This window comes from Eleutherodactylus coqui, chromosome 9 (assembly GCF_035609145.1).
Source record: "Eleutherodactylus coqui strain aEleCoq1 chromosome 9, aEleCoq1.hap1, whole genome shotgun sequence".
NCBI classification, from domain to species: domain Eukaryota; kingdom Metazoa; phylum Chordata; class Amphibia; order Anura; family Eleutherodactylidae; genus Eleutherodactylus; species Eleutherodactylus coqui.
In genome coordinates, this window is record NC_089845.1 from 45,144,040 (window position 1) to 45,165,791 (window position 21,752).

General features: G+C 42.3%; 1 protein-coding gene across 16 annotated transcripts in view; it reads right to left on the minus strand.

Moving 5' to 3' along the window:
- PRP4K (pre-mRNA processing factor kinase PRP4K) overlaps window positions 1-21,752 on the minus strand; it is a 53,651-nt gene that overhangs the window by 12,627 nt on the left and 19,272 nt on the right. For all 16 annotated transcript variants that reach the window (XM_066579313.1, XM_066579328.1, XM_066579325.1 and 13 more), the window contains exons 3-12: window positions 14,315-14,488; window positions 11,726-11,884; window positions 11,208-11,289; window positions 7,014-7,215; window positions 6,365-6,438; window positions 5,814-5,904; window positions 4,010-4,157; window positions 2,528-2,665; window positions 2,283-2,436; window positions 999-1,113 (exon numbers count right to left, since the gene is read on the minus strand). In XM_066579313.1, the coding sequence (XP_066435410.1) occupies window positions 999-1,113; window positions 2,283-2,436; window positions 2,528-2,665; window positions 4,010-4,157; window positions 5,814-5,904; window positions 6,365-6,438; window positions 7,014-7,215; window positions 11,208-11,289; window positions 11,726-11,884; window positions 14,315-14,488 (1,337 nt within the window). The remainder of the gene's footprint in view (window positions 1-998; window positions 1,114-2,282; window positions 2,437-2,527; window positions 2,666-4,009; window positions 4,158-5,813; window positions 5,905-6,364; window positions 6,439-7,013; window positions 7,216-11,207; window positions 11,290-11,725; window positions 11,885-14,314; window positions 14,489-21,752) is intronic.

Consider the following 21,752-nt stretch of genomic DNA (forward strand, 5'->3'; position numbering starts at 1 on the left):
ACTAATGTGCTTGGTAGGGCTTGGCCAGACAAGATTTTTTCTAGTGCAACTTCTGTCAGCATAGACAATCATCACGCTTACTTATATAGCAACAACATTTTGCACAGCACTTTGCGAAGCAGAGGGACATCATTATGCAAGAGAGCTTAAGAAGTGACCCTATGGTCTAAAGCTACCTATTATTTTGAAACGAACCCCACCCTCAATCCATTCAATTGAAAAGAAAAAAAGGCTCCACATCGCTCTGTATCTCTGCTGACTTTTCTAAGAAAGTAGTCAATAACTCCCAGCATCACTGTAGCTACACAGTCTTGGGACGCAAGATCGCAAGCAAATTATGATAAGATATTGCGTTCTGACTAAGACTGCACTAATACAGCAATTAGGTAATCATCTCTAGTAGGTTCTCCACCAAAACTGGAAATGTATACCACAAAAATAGTTAGGAAGTTGCTCCGCTGCATGCAGATAGTATGCAAAGGCTGTCACACAGGCAAAATAAGGATGTTTTGAGTAGTCTGAAATCTGAAGTTATTTCCAGATTTGAAGAGTCAGGCTGCCTTCACACGGGTGAGAAAATCGCGCAGGATATGTGCATTGCGGGATGAACAAATATGAACCCCATTGTTTTCAATGGGGTCATACACGAATGATGTTTTCCTGCATGGCACCACGGTGCGATGCCATGCAGGAAACAAATCGTAGCATGTTCTATTCTTCTGCAGGCTCGCGCATCGCAGAGCCCATTGTTTTCAATGAGGCCGGGGGCAGTATCACACCACGTGCTAGGTGCACGCGATGCAAGGTCTTCCATTGAAAACAATGGGAGAAACTCTGCGATCCTCCGCCGCAGCGGTCAACACACACATACATCCCAAAGAATCAAGATTTTTGACTACTTCCAAAATTTACACTTTTACAATGGATGTTTTCAAATTTCTGGAGGCAACTGAACATGTAGTATATAAATTATGGCAGAGAGTAAAACTAGAACTTACCAATTTCAGGAGCCCGGTAAAATCTACTAACAAGATATGGTGTAATATCATTGTCTGCCACATGTGATGCGGATCCAAAGTCACAAAGTTTAAGAATGGTTTTGGACTCGTTTACCTACAGAAAGGAAAACGCCAGTAAGATTCACTCATATTTGTAGAATACTACCATGACTGATTCTTGTAAAAAGGGCACTTTGGTCCCCCAATTTGAATAAACCTCATCCACATGCTGCAGAATTTTTACACACAGAAACTGACCTGCAGTCCAAATTTTTAAAATCTGCAGCATGTCAACTTCTGCTGTAGTTTTCTACTAAGCATTTTCCCTATTCAGTGCAAAGGGGTGAAATCTGCAGTGAACTTTGTATGTAACACATCTAGAGATGAGCAAGCATGCTCAGATAAGTCAGTTACACGAGCGAGCTCGGGGGGGTAGCGCGCGCGCGAGAGAGCTCTCTCACTTTCTCCCCCGCCGCCCCTCGCACACTCTGACAAGAATGCGATTACTCGAGAAGAGCGGGGCTCGCTCAAGTAACTGACTTATCCAAGCGTGTTCGCTCATCTCTAAAAACATGCAAATTCAATGCAAAATCCGCAAGCAGACTTGCAGCAGAGTTTTCTGCACCATGGAGACCTGGTCTTATTGACAGATTAAGCAGCCCCCTAAGTGTTGATTTCCCCAGCAGGAAATTAAAGGCTATGCAAAACTTTGCAAACAATTTATTTTTCATTTGTCCCAACGCATCGAACATGAAGAATAAATTAACTTTACAGCTCTAAGCAGACATATGCATTTTCACCATCACTAAGTTTTCAGGCAGAGAGTTCCATAGCCTCACTGCTCTTAGAGTAAAGAACCCCCTTTCTATGTCGGTGTAGAAACCTTCTTTCCTTTAGACGTAGAGGGCGTCCCCTTGTTGCAGGAACAGTCCTGGATATATAAATAGATGATGGGAGACATATCTGTATTGTCTCCTGATATATTTATTTATAGTCATTAGGTCCCCCTCAGACGTCTTTATTCTAAACTCAATAACTTAAACTTTGATAACTTCTCAGTACAAAAGTCCAAGAAAAAAAACAGCACCATGGTTGTCGATACAATTAAACCCACCCACCTCAAACACAGCAAGAGGAGGAGAGGGGGGAAATAATTTCTACTTTACATGTAATTTTTTGAAATTGATAATGGACACATAGGCTTGCATATAGTGAGAGGTTTCCCACTCGGCAATTATATTGTAAGCAAAATCTATGTATTAACAAAAAAAAGCACACACTTACCAGTATGTTATCAGGCTTAATATCAGCATGAAGGATGTTGCATCTTTTTAGAAGTTTTAAAGCCAAAAAGAGCTGTTGACTGTACGACCTGACGGCTTTGATATGTAAGCCTACATCTTTACCATATTTCTTCAAAACCTCTCTGAGGTTCATACTGAACAAGAAGGAGAAAAGTAATTAATTGTACAAGTTAATATAATGCATACCAAGGGCAAAATAACATTGCACTGAAAATATAGCATTACCTTAGTGGTTCAAACACTAAACACAAGTGCTGTTTATGGTAAAAGTGACGGAACAAGCGCAAACAGTGAAATTTGTCATCTGGGTCGGCATCATTCAGCTTCTTCAAGAACTCTAATTCTTTTAAGCCAGTTTTTTGCCTAAGGAAAAAAAATACATCAAAAGGACAATCTGCATACCTGGATATACTACGGGGAACATTTCATCGTATGTTAGCTGTAAAACTGGTGTAAGAGAACCATGCAAACGGTCTCTGGTGACTTGCCATATTTATCAAAGAGCTGAGGCATTTTTGAACTTTGCCCTTCAAAAACAATGCAGCAGAGTATGGCTAGTGCAGCCTGTAAATTGCTTCTAACGCTCTCACATGCATGCAGTACTGTACAAAAGTTTTAGGCAGATGCTGCAAAGGAAAAATGCTTTCAAAAACAGAAGTGTTAATAGTTTAATTTGTCAATTAATGTAAATGAACAAAAGAGAAAACTAAACAATATCTGGTGTGTGCATCCTTTGCCTTCAAAACAGCATCAAATCTTCTAGGTACACTTGATGAAAGTCAGGAATATGTCGTGGCCACACCAAATATTGACTTGATTTAGATTTCTCTTTTGTTCTTTCACTTTGCATTTTGTAATTGACAAAGATAAACTATTAACACTTATATTTCTGAAAGCATTCTTACTTTACAGCACTTTTTCACACCTGCCTAAAAACTTTGCTCAGTACTGTATACAAAGTATTCTGAAGATGGAAATAAGAGATCAAGTAGTAGTTATAAAAGGTAAATATTTTTCTGGACATCCTGTCAGCAATCACGTTAAAGGGGTAGTCCCATGAAATGAAGTTACTCCTTATCCATAGGATAGGTGATAAGGGAATGGGGGTTGAAACTATTAAAAGAAAATGACTACAAAAAAAATCCAAAATTGCTGTTTTTGGTCACCAGCTCCCCCAGAAAAATGGAAGTGATCAAAAAGTCGCCAACAAAAAATACAGGTTTGCATGACAGAAACTTATGGAGCTGTATTACCAAAAAAGATTAAAATGGTTTGGGTCTCTCAAAGCAAAGTAACTGCCAAAACTGGCTTTAGCATCAAAGGGTAAAAAGATCAGCAATTAGGGTAACAGTGGCTCAAAATATGCAACATACATTTTCCTGAAAGAGCTAAGGCTCTGTTCACATTTGCATATGAGCATGCAATGCTATTCTTGGCATAAAAACAAAAGACGCCAAAATGTATGCTACTGTAAATCATTAGGACTTTTCGGCCGCCTTTGGTATCCATTGTACAATAGATCCCCCAGAACACCTTTCCTTTCAATGTGAAGAGGAGCTAAGATGCAGATGTTAACAAGTAAAGGAGCAGTGAAGTAAACAGACAATGCAGCATTACAAGAAAGTCAAGTCACACTAAATCAATACTGATTAAGCAATTTAGCAAAATGAATCCAGCAATAAGGATGCAAGGCGAGTTAATACTCACATCAACTCATTGTTCCTAATGATTTTGACCGCGACTTCTTGATTAGCTCTTGCCATGTCTCGAGCGCGCACAACATTACTAAACACACCTTGACCCGTGTATCCATAGACATTGTACCGTTTCTCCAAAATTTCACCTATATTAACACCTGAAACAACGTAAAAGAGAAAACTTAATGAACTACACTTATCTTACATCAACAGCACAAAGATTAGAAAGTTTCCCATGTATATAAATACAGTGATCACTCTCTCTGCATTTACTGATAATATCCATACACCAAAAGTTCAGATTACAACTGCTGTCCATGCAGAGGGAGGATGAGGAGGTAGGAGCTGCTGAAGGGACACCATAGCAGAGACGCACACAGATGCTGCTGCTTCTAGTAGGTTTTCTGTCTTACACCAGTGTTAGATTCACATCTACACTACTCGTTATTATTGCTCTACAATGTCCTCAATGCTGCCGAGTGCATGTGAGATAAGGAGCAAGATCTCCTTTTTCAGTGTGTGGTTTATGGAAGGTGATATAACAGTCATTCTCTTCTAACTAGCACAGGGAAAACTGACAATTACAAGTACAGCCTACAGAAGGGGAAAACAGGTTACAAAATGGAGAATAGAAATTATAACATGCCTAGAAACACTATTATTCCTCATTTACACACACAGTTTATTCAGAAAAGTAATCTTAGAGTGTCGGTAACTTTAAAATGGGTATGTATCACTGCAGCGTAAATTGGAATTTTCTCTCGGGGCAGATGTGCCGTGGATCTTCCATGCAGACCCTCCACACAGAAAATTTGTGGCATTTAAATCTGCACCAAAACTTGCAGACTTGGTGTGGATTTTCCACAGTAGAATTTTTATGTGTAGAAAATCTGCTGAAAAGTCTGCAATACTAGCCACAGATTTGAAAAGCGTATCTCTGTGCATAAACGCTGCACAAAATCCACTCAGTGTAAACATAGCCTTGTGGTGCTAACTTTATAGTCTCTGGGATGTTTTTAATAAAACCTTTTTCATATTTAGCTATAAGTATACACAGTAAACAGTACAAGCAAGAGTTCTGTTTTGTACTTCCAACAATCCATCCATTTATAACCATTGCGGTCTGGTCTAAGTGCCTAAATGAATGGGGGTGCTGTTAAATTTGGACATCTTAAACTCTTAAAATGTGTTTTTAATTTAAGTAGAGGGTGTGCATAAAGTACCATACAATAATAAAACATTTTTTTTTACCTGTTTAGGCATCCTGCACATGGGCGGGTTGGAACCTGCATGCAGGATTCTCACAGCGGAGTTTGACTCGCTGCCCGGTGGGTGACCCCTGCATACCTGTCCGGTGGCTTCTTTCTTCGCTGCGGATGTGCCCGCCGGCACTCTGTCGCACATGTGCAGTGGCCATCGGCGCTGGAGGATAGTGGGGGGTGACGCTTATCCCGCAATACTTCAGCAGTGCTCACTGCAGATGTGCCGTGGGACAGACAGCTTCCATTGACTTCAATGGATGCCGGCCGTGCGTAACCCAGACAAAAGCGCAGCAAGCTGCGATTTTTTTCTTCGCAAACGGAAAATCGCAATTGGAGAGGAAATGGCATTTTGCCATTTATTACTATGGACAGTATTCGCTGCGGAGTCTGGAGGCTGAAACACGCCGCGAACTCCACAATGCAAATACGCCCGTGTACAGGAGGCCTTATAGAGAACTTGTGTATAAAAAGTGCTATCAACCGTTTCTGGTTGCTAAATCAGACACTACTTGTGTAAAAGATCGCCAAAGCAAAATATATATATAAACATACGGTAATAGCCTTCAGCATCTGTCCAGTTATCCCTCAGGTTTGGATTTTCTTTGAAGTCTTTTCCGATACCAGCAGCTCTAAAACGAGCACTCTGAAATACAGCACAAACAGCAATTACTTAAAAATCTTCTAGGCTCTGAGAAAAAAAATGAAGCTAGCAAAGTTGTAATCAGGTTTTATGAAAGAAGTGCAGATAGGGTTTGTTCATAAATTAAATTTTTCTGTTCTGCCATGGCAGCAGCAAAGCAGGATCCCTGCCAGGAACTAATCCATCCTCTAATGGAACTAAATGGTGCTGGGCGAGCTCCATCAACTGTAACAGGGTCTGTCAGACTTCCATCATGCCCTATGGCAACTTCTTAGACAAAATGGTGTATGTATTTTGTCTGGAATTTTAGGACAGATTTGCGCCCAAGGCTCTGAGCGGAGACTCTGACACAGATGTGAACACAGCCCAAGATAGGTAAACTACTGTGTTTGATATGTAGTGTAATTTAACAGCAATACAACAAACTATACAAAAAAGGTAAGTGAAGCTATAGAGCACTTACATCAAAGTATGCAGCAAACATATCATCAGATTCTGTAAACATGTCAGGAGCAGTTATTTTTTTCTGTGCAGCACCTGTGAAACACAAAACAAAAGTTTGGCTTAAAGGGTTTGTTAAATGATTAAACGATTGATAGGTTATCAGTAGTAGATGAGCAGGAGTCTGACACCCCACCATTCAACAGTTTACTGGAGCCACAGCATGTTGGAAACGCACATCTCTGTACACGTTGCAGTGACCCACAATAGTATTACAAGCTCAGGCTTGTTTACTTTAATGGAAATGAGCGTTCACTGTGATTCACTGCCACTGTACAAAGCTGTGCATTTCTGGAACTCAGCAGCCATGACAAACAGCTAATTGGCAGGGGTCCGATAATGGGCACCCCCAAACGACCTGCTATATTGATGACCTATAGTTTACTTGAATGGGACTCTGCAATACCATTCCGGGCTGCTGCACAACGTACTGAACAATGTTTTTCTGGAAGGCAGCAGCTCTGGCAAACAGCTGATCTGCTATTGACAGTCTATCCTTAGGATGGGTCATTAACAGATTAATCATGAGAAACTCCTTTAGTAAGAATCTCCATGTATTCCTAGAATGATACATATTCATTATTTGTTTTCAGCAGTTGAACAATACTTACCATTATTCTGCTCAGCCATTAGGTTGTGTTTGGCTTTTACAATAGCCTCAAAGGTATCCACATTCTCTCTTTCATATTCCTTAACGTCTGCTGCAACCCGCTCCAGAATGTCATCTGGTGAAGGCGATCGACTTCGCGCACTACTCTGGGGACTGCTCGGCTCAGAATTACCAGACATATTGCTGTCGTCCTTTAGGTATTTCTAGAGTCACACAAAAAATACTTGCTTTTAAAACAGTTCCCTCTATACCAAGCAATTATATCTCATCCACCTCAATGCTGAAAATACAGTATTTACTTCCTCGGCAGATTTATTAACCAGTGAATGTAAATAAATTCAAGTAAGGCCTGTCTCACATCTGCGTCGGAACCTCCGTCCGGAGGTTTAGTCACAGATCAAATTGAAGGTTCCGGGAAAAAAAGCACTACATCCAGCTCTTTTTCTTCCGACCAAAAGCCAGGCAAGCTGGGTGGAAAGCGGGTGGACCCCATTATAGTCAATAGGGTCCTTCCGGCACCATTCTGGATTCCCCTTTCCTGATCCCTGAATGGAGCAGGAAAGCGGAATCCCTGCCGCAGATGTGAAATAATCCTATGCTTACCTATATAGAAAAAAAAAAAACTTTTATAGTTATGTTTGAAAGGTTTTAATGCATAATCATCTCTGAGTCCAATGGATATAAAATTACACATAAAAGGATGGAGTAGGCAGATGCTAAATAGAATAATAAATGGTTACAAGGCAAATAAGTCACAAATACTACAACACTGCTCACTTAGGGTGCATTCAGACGACCGTATATTGGCTGGGTTTTTTACGCCCAGCCGATATACGGCGTCTCTCTCTGCAGGGGGAGGAGGCTGGAAGAGTCGGAGCAGTGCTCTGAGCTCCCGCCTCCTCTCCACCCCCTGCAATGTTTGCAATGAGAGGAGGCGGGGCAGGGGCGGAGCTAAGTTCCAGGAATTAGCTCCGCTCCACCTCTCCTCATTGAAAATAGTGCAGGGGGGTGGAGAGGGGGCGGGAGCTCAGAGCACTGCTCCTGGCTCTTTCAGCCTCCCCCCCCCCCTGCAGAAAGAGACGTTGTATATCGGCTGGGCGTGAAAACCCAGCCGATATACGGTCGTCTGAATGCACCCTTAATATAGGAAAAGTGTAGAGCGTCCATATCATGCAAAGAAGAACCGATAACCGTTCAGAGAAGCAAATGTTGGTGTTCAGAAAACTGGGAAGGGTTATAAAAGTTGTTCTCTAAAAAAAAAGTTAATATTCTACAGTGGGAAGGCTTGCTTACTACTGGAGAGTCTTTAAGACTTCGATCTTCTCAAAAGTGGGTGTCCTAGGAAATTCACGCTAAGATTAGACCGTTAAAGGCTATAGGTACACTACCGTTCAAAAGTTTGGGGTCACCCAAACAATTTTGTGTTTTCCATGAAAAGTCACACTTATTCACCACCATGCGTTGTGAAATGAATAGAAAATAGAGTCAAGACATTGACAAGGTTAGAAATAATGATTTGTATTTGAAATAACATTGTTTTTACATCAAACTTTGCTTTCGTCAAAGAATCCTCCTTTTGCAGCAATTACAGCATTGCACACCTTTGACATTCTAGCTGTTAATTTGTTGAGGTAAGCTTGTGAAATTGCACCCCACGCTTCTAGAAGCATCTCCCACAAGTTGGATTGGTTGGATGGGCACTTCTGGCGTACCATACGGTAAAGCTGCTCCCACAACAGCTCAATGGGGTTCAGATCTGGTGACTGCGCTGGCCACTCCACTACTGATAGAATACCAGCTGCCTGCTTCTGCTGTAAATAGTTCTTGCACAATTTGGAGGTCTGTTTAGGGTCATTGTCCTGTTGTAGGATGAAATTGGTTCCAATCAAGCGCTGTCCACTGGGTATGGCATGGCGTTGCAAAATGGAGTGATAGCCTTCCTTATTCAGAATCCCTTTTACCCTGTACAAATCTCCCACCTTACCAGCACCAAAGCAACCCCAGACCATCACATTACCTCCACCATGCTTAACAGATGGCGTCAGGCATTCTTCCAGCATCTTTTCATTTGTTCTGCGTCTCACAAACGTTCTTCTTTGTGATGCAAACACCTCAAACTTGGATTCATCCGTCCACAACACTTTTTTCCAGTCTTCCTCTGTCCAATGTCTGTGTTCTTTTGCCCATCTTAATCTTTTTCTTTTATTGGCCAGTCTCCGATATGGCTTTTTCTTTGCCACTCTGCCCTGAAGCCCAAAATCCCGCAGCCGCCTCTTCACTGTAGATGTTGACATTGGTGTTTTGCGGGTACTATTTAATGAAGATGCCAGTTGGGTACCTGTGAGGCGTCTGTTTCTCAAACTAGAGACTCTAATGTGCTTATCTTCTTGCTTAGTTGTGCAACGCGGCCTCCCACTTCTTTTTCTACTCTGGTTAGAGCCTGTTTGTGCTGTCCTCTGAAGGGAGTAGTACACACCGTTGTAGGAAATCTTCAATTTCTTAGCAATTTCTCGCATGGAATAGCCTTCATTTCTAAGAACAAGAATAGACTGTCGAGTTTCAGATGAAAGTTCTCTTTTTCTGGCCATTTTGAGCGTTTAATTGACCCCACAAATGTGATGCTCCAGAAACTCAATCTGCTCACAGGAAGGTCAGTTTTGTAGCTTCTGTAACGAGCTAGACTGTTTTCAGATGTGTGAACATGATTGCACAAGGGTTTTCTAATCATCAATTAGCCTTCTGAGCCAATGAGCAAACACATTGTACCATTAGAACACTGGAGTGATAGTTGCTGGAAATGGGTCTCTATTCACCTTTGTAGATATTGCACAAAAAAACAGGCATTTGCAGCTAGAATAGTCATTTACCACATTAGCAATGTATAGAGTGCATTTGTTTAAAGTTAGGACTAGTTTAAAGTTATCTTCATTGAAAAGTACAGTGCTTTTCCTCCAAAAATAAGGACATTTCAATGTGACCCCAAACTTTTGAACGGTAGTGTACCTTTGAGGGTCAATTATTTTCACTTAATTGCATGTAATTTAGGCAATCATTTCTGCAGTAAGGTTAATTAAAAGTCTTGAACTATTTGTCTTCGGCAGTTTTTACATATTACTGTATATAGACACTGCAGTCTAAATCTCATTAAAAGATCTATCAGTGAAGCTGAACATCTCTCTTCTCCTGTACTTTGTATCAGCTAATTTATGATCATAACAAAGAAAAAAATAAACTGGCTAAAAAAGTTCTAGCATTTCATAGTGGAATTTTTTCTCTTTAGATATATATGTATGTAAATCTATTTATCTTTGTATAGTTGCATATTTCTGCCATGGTTTCATATTTTTATACAGTGTACACCTGCAGCTCTCTGAAGAAGCGGCTATAGGCCTTGATAGGAGTTAGCAAAGGAATATAAATGAAGAGGATTACACTTTGAATTTATGACCATTGCTGCTGAATAGGTTAAGCGGTTTTCCAGGAAAATACTATGACCTACACATAGGATAGGTCATCAATAGTTCATTAGAGTGCAGTTCGTTGCTAGGGAGACTGGTCGATCAGCTGATCGGGCGCCCGCTATCAGCGCCGCAATACACAGGGACTGCAGCGGAGGCTGCTGCAACCCTGGGGTAATGTCCGGAGCTTGTAACCGCAAGGATAGCTTTGATTAAAATGAATGGGAGATGCACCTGCAGTTACAACCACTGGCCACTTCATAGGGGTTGGAGCAGCAGCTTCCGCCCCGACCACTGTGCATTGCAGCACTGACAGCGGGCACCCGATTAGCTGATCATTCAGGGTCTCGAGCAGCGGACCCCCACCTGATCAACTATTGATGACCTATCCTGAGTCAAACAGTATTTACCTGGAAAACCATTTTAAGCAGTACTAAGATCTCAGGTTTTTGCCTTTCATCTTCCATGATAATTTCCACAGCAGTGTCACTGAAATCTTCTCATGGAGATGACAGCAGATCAGAGGGTTACAGCAGTAAGACAATAAGCTCCTCATCAGTGCACCTGTCAAGTGGAAATGAGTTGTCCAAATCTGAAAAACCTTGACCTTGCTTAGTACATTGTTCTTTTACTCATTTATTTTACATCTGAACATTAATTGCATTTTCCATTTACGTTTCTTTAAAAGTAAGGCAAGCTTAACATTGTGATAGATTTGTATTTAGTTCCATACTTACTTCTACAATAGCAAGTCTCTGCTGTCGTCTTTGCTCAATAAGAGCCTCTTCATCTTCTTCCTCAACATCAAAATCTTCAAGGCTACAAAGCAAGCGAGACCCCATATTTTACACGGTCAATTTTAGCAAAGTTGATTTGAGTATCATATACATTGCTGGAATGCTGATCATCAATTAGGTGCACTGGTTTATTTCAAATTGTTTTGAAAATGTGTTTGCATAGTGGCAAATCTTTGTGAACCTGTAAATAGGTCAATTACTCTAGTGTTTTGTTTTTGTTTACTTCTGATTTTACTACTGGGCAAACCACTCAAAACTGATACCCTGTGTTATGCTCAGTGCAGAGCATGAAAGGAGTAGCGCATGAGTAGGAAATCTCTCTGGTGTTCTTTGAATACCAAAATCATGCACTGCCCAATTAGGCCTTGCACTAGACATATCACTGGGACATTACTGGATCTGAATTAAGAATTAAAGTAGATCATTTACTAATTAGCTCACGAATAAAATGTTCATACTTTTCATCTGAAGATTCTTGTTCCACTTTCATTCCTTCAGAAAGGCTTCCTTTAAATTTATCTTCTTTATCTCTGCTTCTGCTTCTCCTCCGGCGGCTTCGTCCTCCTCGGGAATGTGATCTCCTCCTAAGACGTGATCTACTTCTTCTGTTTCTATCTCTGTAAAAAAAGAAACAATGGGGAAGGCTAAACAATCGCTTCCTGATGCTGTGTGTGGCACAGAAACTTCATAAATGCAATATTTCTGACCTATTCGGTGGAATATCTATGGAAATACACTCCTTGTCAAAAAATTCAAACACCAATAATGAGTTGTCAGAATAGAATGAAACTGTGATATAAGTACCCTGTTGAGCTGCCTCTAGCTTCGATACAAGATGTGATACAGGCTGACATTGACGCATTCAGGTTCTGTATGGTATCCTGTGGCATATCAGTCCATATCTGCTGTAAATGAGCATCTAGATTGTGCAATCTCATAGGTTGTCGAAGTTAGCGCCCCAGATGGTCCCATATTCTATTGTCGATAAATATGGTGACCGGGCAGCCACAGAAGTGTGACAATGTTGTGGAGGCATTCCTCCGACGTCCTTGTGTGTGCGCGACAGAGCATTATCCTGCTGGAAAATGCCTCTTGGAAGCCGCCATGAGAGGAACACATGTGGCTGCAGGATGTCCTGAACGTATCACTGACCTGCCATTGTCCCTTGTACCACTACTAGGGGTGACTGACTATCATATGCGATGGTCTCTCCACGACCATCACACCAGCAGTGGGGGCGGTGTGCCGATCCACAGCAAGGATTGAGGCACTCACCCCTACTTCTCCAGACACGAAAATGGCCATCATCAGAGCCCAAACTACACCTGGATTCATGGCCGAAGACAACCAGGTTCCACTCCATAGCAGTTTCGTCGTTCACAACACCACTGCAAACGGAGGAGAGGGTGGGTGTGAAAGGTAGTACACCTAGCGGGCGCCATATGACCAAATGTCCTTCAGCCAAGCGACTCAAAATGTAACAATGGTGCTGCCTGTTTCTGGATGGCAGACAACGAAACAGTTGGAGCCCTTCATGCTTGTTGGACGAACAGATGATCCTTTCTACGGGTGGTGCGTCAAAGGGGTCCTGAGCCCCGTCGCCCTGTGTGTATGCCCCCCCCCCCCCTCATCCACAGCTCCTAACACCTTCTAAGGGCTCATTCACACAACTGTATGTGTAAAACGCTGTGTGGTTCACGCACTGTTTTACCGGTCTGTGTGAGCTGGCAGAGAACTGTACATTGTCGCTCATGGCAGCTGTTATGCGCATTGTGACTTTTTTATATAGTTTTTTAAATATAGTTTTTTAAATCTCCGCTGTTTCATAGCAGGGCTACGTATGTATTGTGAATGGGCAGCGTTGCATATACTATCCATAGCAAAATAACACTGAGTGATGCGCGGTGAAATAGAGCATGCTGTGATCTTTTTTACGCGCGTATCTACACACAGTGCTTAAACGCTAATGTGACTGAAATCAATGAAAGTCCATGTACTTTCATTGATTCCATTAACCACGTGTCACAGTCTGGTCAGAACCGTCCAAGTGGCAAGCAATTTGTTGATACGACCATCCAGCTTCCCACAATCCAATAACACCCCCTCTTAAACTCTGTTAACTGGGCGAAATCTCCTTGATTGTAGAGGCGTCTAGCGGTCAACAAGCTCCAAACAAGTGGAAAAAGAGTTCACCACACACAAGGAGCCTCTGAGAGCCTTTTTATAGGCCAAAGGAATCACTTTTAGGGCTTCAGGTGCAAGTAAGTTAGCCTAATCACACCACAACTGTAATCATTTGCATATCTGCCCGAGATGTACAGTTCCATTTACACCAGATGATCGCTCAAAGATCGCTCAAACGAGAGTTTGAGTGACAGCTTTGAGCGATCATTTTGCATAAAGTATTAAGTAGCTACTTAAGTACCAATTAGGTGTGTAAATGAAGCCTTCCCTGAATGCAGTTAATAGCCCGAGGGCTATTATCTGCGCTCAGATCCTTTGTTCTCCACGGGAAACAATGCTATCAGCACTTCCCATAGAGAACTGCTGATAAAAGTGAAAGACGATTTTTAGGTTAGCTTGAATTAATCAATCAGCTAGCAATGCGCTAAAAGCAGGTGATGGGCGCATATTTACATGCCCCGATTATCGCTAAAACGATCGCCGATTAGCGATTTTTTAGCGATCATTGGCTGGTGTAAATGGGCCTTAACTGCATGGCGAGGTTTGCAGCAAAATAACTCATTCTAGGGGCCGGATTTTTTTTTGACAGAGTGTATATATGCACATAGTTGCACACATTTGGAACAAACATCTAGTGGAAAATTTCACACTGTCCTGCCAAATACGATGCCCAAAAGTAAACCAAGCTTTACTCATTTCCTTTTCTCCATGTCTATGCTATATGTGAGTGCAGGGATTTGCCCCCAACACATTTCATGTAAAATAACCATTTAGTAAAAATAAAAAAAATACGTATATCTCTACATATGCTTCCTTATTTCAACATTAGCAAGTGCCTAGATATAACCTTCAAGCTCTTATACCTTCGGTGAAGAGACCTGCTTCTTCTCCTGGGCGATCTACTACGTCTCAGGGGTGAACGTGACCTCCTTCGTCCAGGAGACCTGCTTAAACGTCTTCTAGAAGGGGACCATCGAGAAGGACTAGCTTCTTTAGCCCTTTCATGTCTAGCAAGAACTTCTTCTCTGCCTCTTGCTCTAATAAAATAAAATGGTTTATTATTAATATCATCAAAACTATCATTTTCATAGAAAATTTAGTTTATAGAGGGTTTCCCACCAAAGTATAAACATAGTAAAAGGTTAGAAATTAGTTACAGTGATAACAAAACTGGTAATTGTTTTACATTGTATTCGAACATGTTAGAACTAGAGATGAGCGAACCTACTCGTTTTGAGTAATTACTCGATCGAGCACCGCGATTTTCGAGTACTTCAGTACTCGGGTGAAAAGATTCGGGGGGCGCTGGGGGGCGGGGGTAGGCGTGGCGGCGCGGGGGGTAGCAGCGGGAAACAGGGGGGAGCCCTCTCGCTCTCCCTCTCCCCCCCACTCCCCGCTGCAACCCCCCACTCACCCCCAGCGCCCCCCGAATCTTTTCGCCCGAGTACAGAAGTACTTGAAAATCACGGTACTCGGGCGAAAAAGGGGCGTGGCCGAGTAGGCTTGCTCATCTCTAGTTAGAACCTTTGTGCTACTATATTCATCTGATGAAGATGCATGCTCACCTAGCTTTAATATCCGACTTAATATATGAATATGTTAAATATTTTAACCTTACTGGAGTTTTGTGGAATTTGTTAACATTGGGTCATGAAAATGAAAAATTACAATTTTTCCAACAATATGTAGTTTAGTCCTAAATTTTTCATTTTCACAATGGGCAGTAGGAGAAAAGGGCATCCCACAATTGGTTAACCAGTCTCTTCTATAATAGGAAATGCCCAACATGTGGACGTAAACTGCTGTTTAGGCACATGGCAGAGCTTTTAGAAGGGAAGGAGTGTTATTTGGCTTTTGGAGAAGAGATTTTGCTATAATAATTTTCAGACGCCGCTTTGCATTTGCAAATCCCCCTGAGGGACCCACAACAGGGGGGCATCAGAGGGCAAGGCTTAAAGCGGCCCTCCAGTTTCAAAACAAAAGTCTGTCCTAGGCCAAGGGGGAGAGGGGTATATTACCTGCAGCTGTTCTGCTCTGCCATCACTTTGATCTGGTTCCTGTTTTTTGGCTGTCCCAAGATGCCCAACAATCTTTTACAATCTAAATACCCCCACAGTGCACTGGTAGTGCTAAACTACCAATGCACTGTACCTGCTCTTTGATTGGCCAGAGCTACTTATATGATGAGCAATGGCTAATCAGAAAGTAGTGCACAGTGTGCATTAGGTAGTTAGAAAATTGCTTCAGTGATCTTGGGTGGCCAAAATCAAAACCTGAATCTGGCGAATTGGCTGGGGCGTAAGAAAAGAACAACTGCAGTTAATATATTGTCCCATTCCTCCTGATCTGGGAGGTTAGATCTGTTAGCCTGCAGCATGTAATTCCTAGTCTGTTAGTAAATTATAGGATTATTTAGTATACCCCATTACTATAAGGTGGCACACGATCTGTGGTTTTAACTCTCACTTTAGGTGTTTCTATAAACATTATATACTAATAAACGTTATGTTTTAACAGGAAAACTTTTGTCTGGCTACTTTTTGCCTTATGGGCAAGTAATTACATATCTCAATTTTCCTAGTTTCCTTAGCGTAATTCCAACTACAGAATTGGTTTATAATCTAAAAAATATATATTATTTGCAAACTATGTGAATCCTTCAGATGTGCTGCTAGTCTGAGGGATATGGTTAGAAAAATCAGTACCAATTGAGAATGATTGATGCAGTAGTTGATTGTATTGTGAGTATAATTCTTAATTAAAGGGGTTGTCCCGCGCCGAAACGTTTTTTTTTTTTTTTTTTTCAACCCCCCCCGTTCGGCGCGAGACAACCCCGATGCAGGGGTTAAAAAAGAACACCGGAGAGTGCTTACCTGAATCCCCGCGCTCCGGTGACTTCTTACTTACCTGCTGAAGATGGCCGCCGGGATCTTCACCCTCGGTGGACCGCAGGGCTTCTGTGCGGTTCATTGCCGATTCCAGCCTCCTGATTGGCTGGAATCGGCACGTGACGGGGCGGAGCTACACGGAGCCGAGCGATCCCATTCATAAAAGAAGAAGACCCGGACTGCGCAAGCGCGGCTAATTTGGCCATTAGACGGCGAAAATTAGTCGGCTCCATGGAAACGAGGACGCCAGCAACGGAGCAGGTAAGTGAAAAACTTCTTATAACTTCTGTATGGCTCATAATTAATGCACAATATACATTACAAAGTGCATTAATATGGCCATACAGAAGTGTATACCCCCACTTGCTGCCGCGGGACAACCCCTTTAAAGACACTCCAAATAGTAGGTATTGTATGCAACATTAATTTATTAGCTGAAAGACAGATTTTGTGGTGTCATTTTTTGCCCATGAAAATCTTTTTATACGAGCAAAACTATCTGTCCTCTTTTTAAAAGACTTTAGAACATTTAAATTCTGCGAGTACAGCTATAGATGCTACAAGGTTAATTAAATATGTGTGTGCAGTACATAATTGTGAAATAAGCATTTTGAATTCTGCTGGCATAAAGCGGGTTAATTACCCAGAGGAGACAAGCAAAGTGGATAATGAAAACAAATGCTCTTGGTGCTTTAGGATTTAACGATCACAATGATCTGAGCGTATTTTTATAAACTGTCTGTCTGTAACGCAGAGTTTTTAAACGCGGTCTTTTACAGCGTTATCAAACGCGTTCAAAGGCGGTTTTTAACATACACCATCATTGCAACTGATAAGGTGCGTAAAAAAAAAAAAAGAGCTAAACCGCACTAAAATAGAGCAGACAGTGTTCGAAAATCGGCATTTTAAACGCTCGTTTGAGAAGCCCCACTGCAATCAATGGAAGCATTTTACAGCATTTAGCGCAGCGTTTGAAACTTTGTGGTAAGAGCTGCAAAAAAAAAAAAAAAAAACATCCTGTTTGAGAGTGCTGTATCTTTGTAATGTGTATTTTTTTTATATACATGAGTATCTTTTACATGCTGGCATGGTAACAGCTTGTGCTAGGTTACTGTCACACAGGGGGAGTGCGATAACGACCCGTGAATCTCGACCCATTATTGTGCTTGGGAACATGCGATTTCCCCGCGGATGCGAGGTATTTTTGTGTCAAAAAGGCCTCACTTCGCTGCAAATAAGCAGCGATCCTCCAGGGCGGTTTTCAATTGGAAATGTCATGCAATGTTTTTGACGGCCTCATTGTAAATCTCTTGGCGAAACGTTCCAAGGGAACCCCCAAAGACAGGATATTCCGCTAGCTTTTCCCGAATCGCATCGCAATACAGAAAAAGGAAAGAAAATATTGCTTATGTATATGACCCCATCCAAAACAATGGGGTTCATATTTGTGTGAGATTTGTGTGTCTCACAATGCACAAATCTCGCACAATTTTCTCGGCCATGCAAAAGCGGCCCAAAGTGGATGTAACAGTATGCAGACTACGTGTATGTTCTGAGTAAGCAAGTATTTGCTTGCTATGGCTGTCATCTTTTGCACTCGTTTGTGTCTGCTCACAATAAATCCTTAAAGGGGTTGTCCCGCGGCAGCAAGTGGGTCTATACACTTCTGTATGGCCATATTAATGCACTTTGTAATGTACATTGTGCATTAATTATGAGCCATACAGAAGTTATAAGAAGTTTTTCACTTACCTGCTCCGTTGCTAGCGTCCTCGTTCCCATGGAGCCGACTAATTTTCGCCGTCTAATGGCCAAATTAGCCGCGCTTGCGCAGTCCGGGTCTTCTTCTCTTCTCAATGGGGCTCGGTGTAGCTCCGCCCCGTCACGTGCCGATTCTAGCCAATCAGGAGGCTGGAATCGGCAATGGACCGCACAGAAGAGCTGCGGTCCACGGAGGTAGAAGATCCCGGCGGCCATCTTCACCGGGTAAGTAAGAAGTCACCGGAGCGCGGGGATTAAGGTAAGCGCTGTCCGGTGTTCTTTTTTAACCCCTGCATCGGGGTTGTCTCGACCTGTTTCGGCGCGGGACAACCCCTTTAATGGAATAAAGAAGCAGCAAGTTTTATAAAGTTGGTGATGCCACAAATTTCCATCAATTCCAGAAGGCAAACCTTTCTCTTTCTGTTATATATCAATTTTGGTAAACACACCCCTGCAAGGTATTCATCTAGGTGTGTAAGTAGTAATTTTGTTTAGTATTTTACTGTAATGTTAATTTATAATATGAGGGAAATAGGAAGCTGTAACTCTGCCATTGGTGCAGGAGTCTCATTTTTATGGCATTCACTGCATTGTACAAATGACTTGCTAATTGTGTTCTGAAGGTTAGTACGATTACGGCGATATCACATTTATATACATTCTTTATAGTTGACTACTTTGCACAATTAAATAGTTTTTTCATCGCCATATCCAGAGGGACATAATATTTGTTTACTGCAGCATGAGTTGTTCTTTTCATTGGTAATATTTGCAAGTAAGGCTGGGTTCACACGGGGCAGAATTGCCACGAAATTTCCATGCAGACTTTCTGCACGGAAATTCCACCCGCAATTTTTATCCTGAGATTAAGCAGCAAAGTGGATGAGGTTTGCAAAAATCTCATCCACACGCCGTAGAGAAGCCATTGCAGCCAAGCCACGATGAAACTGACATGCCGTGCGGAATTCAAAGCCACGGCATGTCAATTTTAGCGAGAGTTTTGAAGCTGCATTTTTGCCATGGAAATCTCGCGCTTTTTCCGTGCGGTCCCGCTGCGGTCATTCCGCAAGATTTACGACCCGTGTGAACTCAGACTAAGGCCTCATGTCCACTTGCACGCACGGATTCCACTGCTGAATCCTGCGGACATGGAGAGAAAAAAAACAGTTTTCTTACCTCTCCAGATCCAGAGTGGGTCTCCTCCATCGCGGCCAGATTATCTTTCTTCAACACGGTGTATGTGCCCGGACGCGGCCAGCGCATGCGCAGTGCTTTTTTTTCTTCTTCAAATCTCCTGCTTTCCTGCGGATCCGCGGCATGTCTACAGTGGTCTGCAGATCATTGACTTCAATGAATGCCGTCCGCGCAGGATCCGCAGGAAAATTGAGTATTTCTTCCCGTGTGTGTGATCCGCATGCCAGGTAAAAAAAATTACATCTGCATGCTCTTCACTGCTTTGCAGGTGCCTGTTCATCCCTATGGGCGGCTTGATTTGCGGATCTCTCGCAAGGGTGTCCTGTGCAAATCAGATCCGCCCGTGTACATTGGGCTTAAGGACAACTTTTTGTTGCATCTCCGAAGTGTAGAGAAAAAGCATAACTGACTTTTTTTCATCACACACTGTTTAGCATGCGGTGGAAATGACATGTTAAGCTTATTCAGCAAGTTAGTGCGATTACGACTGCACCAAATTTATATAGTTTTACTATTTTTTGCACAATGAACACTTATTTTTACCATAGGGGCTACTTTCTGTATTGCAGCATTCCAAGATCCAGCATTTTTACTTTCCTGCTTATGTAGGTCTATAAGGGCTTATATTTTGTGGGACAACTTGTAGTTTCTATTGGTATCGTTTTGAAGTACATTTGACGTTTTGATTACTTTTTAATCCTGTTTTTTGACAGGCGAGATGAATAGAAAATGGCTATTCAGGTGATTAATTTTTTTTAAACCGTTTTTCCAGCTAATTTTACAGTACAGGCTGTTACAGACACAGAGGTAATTATATGTAGTCTACTTTTATTACTAATACAACATTCTGGAACAAAAAAAAGTTTAGGTTTGTTTTCTGCAAAATCACTCATGTAACTTGGTCAGCATTGACTGTAGCATTTGAGGAGTTGTCTGACTTATTTAAAGTTATGAAACATTCACCCCATGTGTTAAAATAAATCATCTTGTGTCTCAATGCACAATAGGGCCCAAACTGAAAGGAGCATTAAACTTGTGTTTTAACTTTTACGTAATCGCCATTATCCATTGGATAACGGCAATCACGTGACTGGGGACCGCTCACCATGGCCCTCGGTCAGTGTTCCAGGCTCTCGGCTACCTGTAGTACCCAGAAGCAAGGAGACATTAAATTTGCCGCTTGCGTCCGCCATTTTCACAGATGGGCGCATAAGCCGAAGCTGGAGAAGGGTCCTGTCGGGGAACATCGCCGGAGGCTTCGGGTAAGTAATTCGGATCTGTGGTGGGAGGTGAGACTAACATTTTTTTACTTTTATGTGATCGCCGTTTTCTACTGGAAAATGGCAATCACATGACCAGGGACCGCGTACTGCAGCCCCCAATGAAATCTCCAGGCTCTTGGCTACGTTTGGTAGCCCGGAGTAGGAGATTTTAAATTACCCTGGAAATCCGCAGCTTTTGCACATGCATCCGCCATCTTGGCGGCAGGCATGTGCGCAGAAGCCGTGGTGAGGTCTGCGAATAAATTCGGGGGCCTTAAGTATGTGATTTGATCTCCCCTCACGCATGTAATCCGTGAAGGGAGATGAAACAAACTTTTTTTTTTTACTTTACTAATTGAAAACAGCAATCATGTGACTGGGAACCACATACAGTGGCTCCTGGTGATATCTCTCGGCTCTGGGCTACACGTTAGCCAGGAGCCAGAGAGATTTTAAATTTCGCAGGCGGAACGCGCTCGACGTATGACATTGGCACGCATGTGCAGATGGCATCATCAGGACATCACGGAGGACGGGGGTGAGTACTATCAGCTGCCCTAAAGGATTCGATCCATCAGGGCAGCTGAATCTTTAACTTTTATTTACTTTTTATTATTTCATATGATCGTCGGCATCATGTCACTTCCACAGCAGGGATTTGATCCCCGCAGGGAGCATGTTTTTCTGTCTCTGGGGATTAAAGCCCAGCGAGCCAGGACCTAAAAACATTATGGGATGGTCACTAAGGGGTAAAAAAAAAAAAAGCATAGAAAACTGATTAAATGAGCAAATTTTAATTTAATCACTTCCTTTCTGAAAAAAGACCTACATGAAATAATCAGAGAGGAGGTATGTTCTCTGATTGATAGAGGAGTGATAACATGGTCAATGTTAAAGGGGTTGTCCCGCCGCAGCAAGTGGGGGTATGCACTTCTGTATGGCCATATTAATGCACTTTGTAATGTACCTCGTGCATTAAATATGAGCCATACAGAAGTTATTCACTTACCTGCTCTGTTGCTAGCGTCCCCGTCGCCATGGTGCCGTCTAATTTCAGCGTCTAATCGCCCGATTAGACGCGCTTGCGCAGATGGGTCTTTTCCCTTCGGCTCGGTCCGGCGGCAGCGGTGTTCTGGCTCCGCCCCCTTGTACGTGTCATCGCGTAGCTCCGCCCCATCACGGGTGCCGATTCCAGC